The 8,866-nt window shown below is 30.3% G+C and overlaps 1 protein-coding gene and 1 long non-coding RNA gene across 5 annotated transcripts; both read left to right on the forward strand.

Moving 5' to 3' along the window:
- The first annotated feature begins 644 nt into the window (after window positions 1–644).
- Window positions 645–3,418, forward strand: LOC107612097 (uncharacterized). 4 transcript variants are annotated; one of them, XM_088496079.1, is made up of 4 exons: window positions 645–776; window positions 1,357–2,292; window positions 2,369–3,034; window positions 3,190–3,418. In XM_088496079.1, the coding sequence occupies exons 2-4, from the start codon at window positions 1,369–1,371 to the stop codon at window positions 3,217–3,219; spliced, it is 1,620 nt and encodes a 539-aa protein (XP_088352205.1). In that variant the 5' UTR covers window positions 645–776; window positions 1,357–1,368; the 3' UTR covers window positions 3,220–3,418. The 4 variants fall into 4 exon arrangements, with proteins under 4 accessions (XP_088352205.1, XP_088352207.1, XP_088352206.1 ...); XM_088496081.1 differs by having other exon boundaries at window positions 2,399–3,034; XM_088496080.1 differs by lacking the exon at window positions 645–776 and adding an exon at window positions 822–988.
- A 1,327-nt stretch (window positions 3,419–4,745) lies between these two features.
- LOC148547269 (uncharacterized) lies at window positions 4,746–6,949 on the forward strand. The gene is made up of 2 exons (XR_015895982.1): window positions 4,746–5,209; window positions 6,726–6,949. It is a non-coding gene; the product is annotated as an uncharacterized LOC148547269 (long non-coding RNA).
- Window positions 6,950–8,866: the final 1,917 nt, after the last annotated feature.

Genomic DNA, 8,866 nt, shown 5'->3' on the forward strand with positions numbered 1-8,866 from the left:
CTGCAAATATTCCGATAGTATCCAAGCACAGATATATATCATAATTATTTTTTTTCCCCATAAGAGGCCTAAAGTATAATTACTCTCACTATAAATCTGTAGTTTCTCTTAAGTATAACATACATCAAATATCAATATTAACAAGGAATGTTTTAAAGTAATCCTTCAAGTTTTGATTTAGCATATTCCTAATTTTATTAGCAAGAAATTAAAGAAGAAATAAAGAAATGGACAAGATCATATCTTATATATACACTTAACTACTTAAGTGACCTAACACGTAAAACACGGTTGGTCTTTTCCTTTGGCCCTGTGCAACAAATTTTAATTTCATCCATAGTCTTGGACCATATAGTATATCATTATTACAATCACTTTATTTGTCTGTACTCTGTACCATGATTTCTTCACCTTCATTGTTACACGATCCCACACGCCACGTGGCACCTAGCTAAAATTAATCAGAACATAATGTGCTTATACATAAGTTACATTCTGTTATTTTGGTCTGCACACAAAAGAATTCAATGCTGAATTGAATAAAAAGGAACCATTATTATGCATTTACCTGTGAAACCAACCAAGTATATGGTATTATAAACACAAGCGTACAAAATAGTTTATTCTAAAAAAACAAAAAATTCCTTTCTTTTCTTTCTTAATCTCTTTGCCTTCATTTCTCTGGTGCTCTCTTGTGCATGACACCAAAATTTCGACACTGCTTCAGGGTTAGCCTTTTCCAAAGGAAGAAGAAAAAGCAGTGAGGTTTTCAAAAGGTTCTTTCCCTTAAAACTCTCTTTCTTTCTTTCTTTCTTTCTTTCACTTTTTCTGTGTTAGTGTGTTAGTTGGTGTTTCTTGCTTTGGTAAAACGATGATGATGATGATGATTGTACATTAAGGAATCTATAAGAAGAAACACATGTTTCTATTTGGAATGAGAGAATGCTTCTAGGTTCTAAATTGCAATGCAGCATTCAGAATTTTCTTGGTAACAATTCTTGTCCAATGAAGTTCTATAGTCTTGGCTCAATTAGAACTGCAATTTGCATTTCTTTGATGCTTTGTTTTGATTCTGATTCTCATACAAGACCAAAATCTTGAAATTCTGCAGCTTCTTTTTCTTGAAACTGTTCCTTTGTCTTTTATCCTCTGCTGCATTGGATTCTTTTTCCAATTTCAATTCCATATTGTTTTCAATTTTCTTATAGCACCAATTTACAAAGCTGAATGATATAATGTGAACTCATCTATAACCAAAACATAATATCATTTTAATTTTCTTGATAAATTTGTTACATGTTGCTGGGAAATGCCTAGTTTGATTTTCAAATTACATTTGATTTCTGAGTTCTGCAGAAACTACACTACATGTTACTCAAAGATCTAATGGAAGAAAAACAGTTAAACCTTAGCCAGCCACTTCTATCGGTGCGGCGATACTCATCGACAAAGTCCTCCAAAAGGAGCAAGAGAGATAGCAATTCATCAACAAGATTACCCTCTCCACCTTTATACAAATCAGATTTAAAGTCAGGTCCAGTTAGAACTGCAGGTGCTGTTCCATTTGTGTGGGAAAAAGCTCCTGGAAAACCAAAAGAACAGAGCAATTCACAAAAACATGGTCTAATCACTCCAAATCCTCCACCAGGGAAGGTTTCAAAGGTAAATAGGAAGCAATGTTTTGATGCAGTTTCGACTTGTGGAAGCAATAATGTTTCTGATTCTGTAAGGATTTCGGACAAAGAGGAAGTTAAGGAAAACGAAAAGGTAGCAGGTTCTGATTCAGATGATGAGAATTTTGTAGATGCTCTTGAGACACTTTCAAGGACTGAATCATTCTTCATGAGCACTACTAGTGTTTTTGATGATCAAGAGGTCCTGGAACAATCTAGAAGCTTATCATCATTGTCCAGCAATCGCGATTTCATAATCGACAGGTTCTTGCCGGCAGCAAAGGCCTTGACATCCGGAACACAGCCATATGCATCATTCTTCAGGAAGACAATTGTAGGACAAGAACAACAACGAAAAGAGGTGAAGAAAGTTTTGAGACCAGAAATTTCCCTGCATCTTAGTCAGCATAGGCCTAAAGCTCTGCCTCGTTATGGCGAAGATAAAACCGGAGACTGCAATGGAGCCGAAAACTTCACGGCCACTGGTTGTGGATTGTTTCCTAAGCTATGCCTTCTTAGTCCAATTGGAGGATCAAGAAATGAGGATAAGACTCAAAGTTCTGCAGTTCATGGAATGCAAGCAAAATCAGTTGCTTCCCATTGTGAAACTATAAAGGAGGTACTAATTTGTTTCTAACTTTCTACTATCAGCTTTTCTTTCAATTCTTGATTTTTCACTTTTCTTATTCTTGCAGCATGCTAAAACTTCTTTTCCTTGGAAAAAGTCATTAGATTCTCAACCTGGTTTCACAGAAGTAAAGGACATCTTGTGTGTTTCTGAGAAATCTAAACATGGAACTGATCCACATCATTGTAGAGGCTGCAATAAACCATCATCAACCAGTGAACTCCCTGTGGTTGAGAAAACTCTATATGTTGATTCTTTGCGCAAGGTTAAGTCGCATTCAAGTTCAATCTCTTCTGAAGTAAAGAATCAAACCATCCACAAAGGAGATAGTTCTAAAAATTCTAGTAGTGATATGAACATAATAGAAATGACAAAACATTCCAAGAAGTTGAACTCAACAGAAGTTGCTACCAAAGTTGGAGAAGATGGGAAAATTGACTTAGAAGGCCAATGTGTTATTCAGTTAGGCCAAAAAGAAACAGATGATGATGATGATTCAAGCTATATGCAGGTTTCACTTGAACTTCCTTCACTGAAAGCTCCATCAGAGTCTTGGCTTAAGCGCACTCTACCTACAATTTCCACAAGCAACTTGCAATCAAGAACAAACAACATTGCTACAAACACTTGTGCAAGAAGTCAAACTCATAAGACAGCTTCATCAATGTATCCTAAGTGGGAAACAATTGTTAAATCCTCTAATGTACATCATGGACATCAGAGGCTCCCTAAGGTAATTTTTCAGTAACTTATAATATCTATTTCAAACTATAGTTAACCAAATAAAAAGCAAACAAATTGGTAATTATGCATAGTTGTTAATTATTTTACAAGTATTATATGTTAATTTCTAAACTTTGCTAATATTCAGTCCTTCTTTTCTCTCAGGAACTACTGACAAGCACTCCAGAAGCTTGAACATCATGGTAAAATCTGATTTTTGCATCAGTAATATGAGTCTCTTTCACATCTCAACTGTAAAAAACAATAGAACATGGTTACTTTTTGTACATTGTAAATGAAACAAATTGTTCCAATAACACAGAAAATGATTGTCCTTGTAAAATTACATCAATCTTTAACATGATCAAGCCAAAAGGCCATTGTTTCTTCCAAATTAGTTCATAGTTTTAAATATTATAATGGATTCTTTCATTTACCCTTGATTGGTTGAGACAAAAGTTGCCTATATATTAATATATGTATATAGTTTGATGGGTTCTACTTCCTCATAACATTGCAACGTGGTTCCCATGATTCATCGACCATTTTGGAGAGAAAAGGAAAAAAGAAAAAGTTGTAACACGTTACAAAGAGTGCTCCATTCACCGCCAAATGTTAGCATCTAAATCCTCAATCCTAGATATGTTGCCTCACACAATCATACATTGAATACCAAAACACCTTTGTGGCTACTTTTAGGTTAGTTATCTACCCAATCCAGCTCTACAATATTCTTTCTAATACTATATTATCTTTATATCATTTTAAATTTGATAAATTATAAACAAAATTAAAATAATCGTCTAAGTTTTTTTAAGGGTATTTCTCTTATTCATAGAGAAGAATTAATCTGCTACCGGTTTAAAATTTTTTAAAGATTAATTGCTTGTTAATGATTGATATATACACAACATCAGATTTAAACTACCACACTTGTTTAAACTGATAATTAAGTTGATTACTCTATTGACTCAAGTTGGTTAAAAAAATAAATATAAGTTTTACTAGACTAAATATATATACAAAAATAATACTTGCATTATTTTATATTATTTATGAAATAAATGATTAAATTTGTCATGAAAGATTATTTATTCTCTATATTAGACTTCAAAGATTTTTTTAATTAAATTCACTATTCAAATATTTTAAGTTGATCATATCAGTCATTTCGTCATTTTGTCACAATTTGCTGATATAGTACATTAAATGATAGTACAACACATATTTACCGGTCTTAATTGGCTTCTAACAATAAGTTTATGAAATTAGATTAAATCAACTCTAAATTTAGAGATGGTGTCATTTAATGTGCCACCTCAGCAAATTTTGACGTTGTTAACAACATAAGTGACCGACAGAAAAATTGACGTAACTAATTTAAAATTTTTAAAAGATAAATTTAATTAAAACATTTTTTGGAGATCAATTTATAAAACGAGTGATATTTCAAAGATGATTTTAATTATTATAAAAAGTATATTTTTTATTTTTATTATTTTAATCATTTTTATTATGAAAAGGTGTACTATAAAGGATATAAGATTAGAAAATTTTTAAGTATACTTCTACACCAGTATTTTAATAAATTTTAATTGTTAATATTAATTATATATCTTATATATATTTTTTATAATTAAAATGAATAGTTAAAAACAATTGAAACACATTATATATTAAAGTTTTCCTTAAGATTCGCCACTCCATCTATGTAAACTGTAAAGGCAACAAATTTATTTAAAATTTGATGGAAGGAGGCAGGGAATATAATTAATTAATTAACATACAAATAATTCTTATTATTAAAACGGAGTATGGCCTTTTTGACGTAGGAAATGGTAGCTAAGCAAACTTTGTGGTTATCGAGGACGCATCAAGATCTGGAGAATTCTGCAAGAGAAGGTTGGATTTGGATCGCTGAAAGATGAGCAGAGAATTGGTCGAAATTGTTGATGGTACGCATAATTCTGGAGGAGCCTTATCTCTATTGGGAATGTTCTTTCTCTCGCTTTGGATCATATCCATGGTAATATTTTCCTGTGGTGATGATGATGACGATCCCCGCCGCCGCAGAGGCGGAAGATCTGGTCTTAGTGGACTTGGCGGAGACGGTGGTGCCGGTGGTGGTACAGATGGTGGCGGCGGCGGAGGTGGTGGCGGCGGCTTCGGTGGTGGCTAGAGCAATGTGAGTTTAATTAACTCTTTGTTGTAATGGCATGTATGTACTACTATATACAAAAATCAAAAGTAGATAAATTATCAGGCTTTATTACAATTGTTATATTACTATTATAAATTCATAATATCTTCTTCTTCTAACTGAGTTGCTTAATTCTACTTCTCTGTTTTCTTCAAGAACTGCACATACAGAATTCTGCAGTTTATACCCTTAAATCTGTTAGATATCAACATGCCTCTATTTTTTTGTTTACGAATTACTTGCAGTCTTTAAATTGACAACAAAGTTTGACTCAGTTATTATATATTGATTCTTAATTATTAATTTCAGATAAAAATAACTGTACGTCAACTTTTATCTTTAATAAAATAATTTAATTCAATTTATTTTAGATGTTTCTTTTGTTTTTTGAATAAAACTTCATCCTAACCCCTAATTATTTAACTAAATGACTATTCGCTCCTTACCGAAAGCAAAATACCATTACGACTCTGTTAATTAAGTCCGTTGGACATCTTGGTCTTTTGGTAAAGACTTTGTTAGGTAGAAAATAATTTTTGTGAATAACATGAATAATAGGTTTTAAAATTGGCCTAATAAAGTAAAAATACATTACACTCTAAATTATCTACTTAAATCTTAATATTAGGATAATTATCCACACACTTAGTAAATTGAACATCCGATATATCCATTATTCACATTGTATAGCATTTTTATTGTCTACCTATACTTTTCATTAAATTCTCATATAACAATACAATTTTATGTATAATGTTACTTGCTAATGTGTCATGGTATAATTGGCTAGAGATATTTCATCTTTGTCTATTTAATAAAGAGGAATGCTAGGACAGCAAATTTTGTAATTTATAGTTATCAATTAGTTATCATTAATATTTTTAATAGTGTGAGATTACATCTATATTTACTTATTTAGTATTTCCGTGTAGGATTACTCACTTCTTTTTGCTAACTAGATTTTAATAAAACTGCTGGCCCTAGACTTTTTTTTTTAATAAATTGATAGGAGTTTAATTATCCATTTTTCTAAATAACAATTTCAGATAGTGTCACCTACTAGCAATGCTCTAGAACCAAATGAAACTAATCCAGAGTGCAATTGCAATTTAAAACCATGGATGGGATCATAGGAATGCATTGCAATTGCATGATTTATTTTGTTCTTATGGTAGACTAAGATTTAAGGTTTGGGGGGATTAGTGTACAAAAAATAGGTGTTTTATTTGTTCAACTGTTGTGTTGTTGTGATTCCATTGATTGTGAGATGAGCAATATCATGTTATATTGTACATTATGTTTCTAACAAGAAATTGTGAGATGAGGATCAGTCTTTTTTTTTTTCTTTCCTTTTTTTTTTTTTTTTTGGTCATGAATTGTTTTTTCATTTGTCTATTGTGTCTTTCCACTACAAGCTACTCATTAGATAAAACTATAGTCCGATATTTATTGATTATATTATGCAAGGATCTCAAGTAACTAGAATTCATGTGTCCTACAGATAACAGAAACAATCAAGTTATTTTCTCCTTTGATGGTGTTGGTTACATAGATCAAAGAATGTTTTTATCACTGGAACGTAAGTTCTTTAATTGCTTTGGTTTTATCTTCATATTCTTTTATGTCTATTTATTCAGTTTCCTATCATCTGCCAACACAATCCTTGTGAAATTCACCCAATCCTTAATCTACACTTGACAAACTAAATAACAAAAAATTTGGTCATTTGTTCTTTCTTCACAATGGAAGCTACTTTATCGGAGGTGAACTTATGCATATTAAGTGTATCTATCGTTATACAATTTTACTAAGAAAATAGAGCTGATTATAGAGCGTGTACATTGTTAATTGGCACTTGAAACTAATGAAAATAGACTATGATTATCATATTATTGTTAAAGGACTATTATAATGATTAATAATTAATCACACACACTTCAAAAATTTGTTGTACTTGTATACATACTCACTTCCTGGTTAATATGATATTTTAGTCCAAAGAGATTGACTACTTTTTGTAACACTTGTTTTGAACTTCTGATATTGCTCTGTGCACAGATAAGATATTTAGTTATTTACCATTTGTCACATTTGTGCAAGGAGCATTACTAGTGGGTTTATTAAGTAATTTGTTAAGCACTACTTGAAATTATTATTTGGAAAAAAGGGAACAATTAAATCCCTATTAATTTATTAAGTAAACAACTAAATCTGCAGGAGACAATATCTCCTTAACAAATTCTTAACAAATTATACAGTAATAGGTTAGCAAGTAATATCACATGTAGGATTGTGTCGGTATCTATTGACGAAGAGTTTAACAGAAGGGTCAGGAAGTCCAATGGACTCAATCGACAGGGGTTGCACTTGCAATGACATTTTGTTTTTGATAAGCGACAGGCAGTCATTTAGAGAAATGGTCAGGAGTTGGGGTAGTTTTTAATGCAATGACATTTCATTTTCGGCCTTGCATGTTTGAGTTAAAGGCCTGAGTTTTTAAGGCCCATGAATACAACGTTGTTACGATCAGATCAGCTTGTTCATTTGGTCTGCGTTTGTTTCTGTGGGCTTTTTCTACAGACTGACTACCAATTTGGATTTTACAATCCCCATCCCTCTCCCCTATATATATATATATATATATATATATATATATATATATATTATATATGTGTATGTTTTGACTTTTGACCAAAGTTATAAAATAAGAAAAGTTAGAGAATAAAAATACTAAATAATATAAACAATAATTTTATAAAATATTAAATAAAAAGTAAATATATTAAATGTTTATTTTACTAGGTGTACGAATAATTATTTTAATATTAAAATTTAGATAAATAATTTAAAAATATCATATGTTTTTATTTAATTAATAATTATTCATGTTATTCAAAAAAATCATCATTAGCTAGCATAATTTTATAAAATAATATCTATCTGTCCGTAACTTCGTATTGTCCCTTTTTGTTCACGCTTAGTTATTAGTTTAGAAAAACAATGATTTGCACTCCTTTTTGTATATTTTTCCATAATTTTCTTTTTTATTATAAAAAACATTTTTCACATTTTTTTATTATTTTTAATACTAAAAATAAGGAGTATAAAAAATATAATAATCCAGATAATATTGATGAGTTTATATTATATTGATTAGGACAACTGGACAAAATTTACGTGGCATTTGTTAATTACATCAAGTTTCGATTTAACCAAGTTAGAAACCTACACCCAATTAAATAATAAATATAAATGTGAAGAAATCTCTATATCAATAGACTAATACCTAGGGTATAGAAATTAAACTTTTTTTTTTGTTAGTGATATAATCTTTGTGTTAGTTTTGCTAACTTCTACGTATACTAAGAAACTTCATATTACGTCAATTAACTATGACTCAAATAACGTATAGTATGTTTTTAAATTTAGAATTCTAAGTTTAATTCTCATTTTTACATTTTTTTTAAATTAGTGTATATACAATTAACTATAACTCGAATAACATATCGTATGTTTTTAAATTTAGAGTTCTAAGTTTAATTCTCATTTTTATATTTTTTTTCCAAATTAGTGTATGTTTCTATATACGATATGAAATAATACATAAAAATATATAAAAAATTTTATTAAAAGAAATTAAAT

Source organism: Arachis ipaensis, chromosome B8 (genome assembly GCF_059453495.1).
Source record: "Arachis ipaensis isolate K30076 ecotype BB chromosome B8, ASM5945349v1, whole genome shotgun sequence".
In the NCBI taxonomy this organism is placed as follows: Eukaryota; Viridiplantae; Streptophyta; class Magnoliopsida; order Fabales; family Fabaceae; genus Arachis; species Arachis ipaensis.

Bases quoted from the DNA above. Each gene is read 5' to 3' on its own strand.
- LOC107612097 (XM_088496078.1), top strand. From the start codon at position 943: ATGCTTCTAGGTTCTAAATTGCAATGCAGCATTCAGAATTTTCTTG. The intron at 989-1,381 runs GTAACAATTCTT...TGTTACTCAAAG, and splicing joins CAGCATTCAGAATTTTCTTG to ATCTAATGGAAGAAAAACAG. The intron at 3,035-3,189 runs GTAATTTTTCAG...CTTTTCTCTCAG, and splicing joins GACATCAGAGGCTCCCTAAG to GAACTACTGACAAGCACTCC.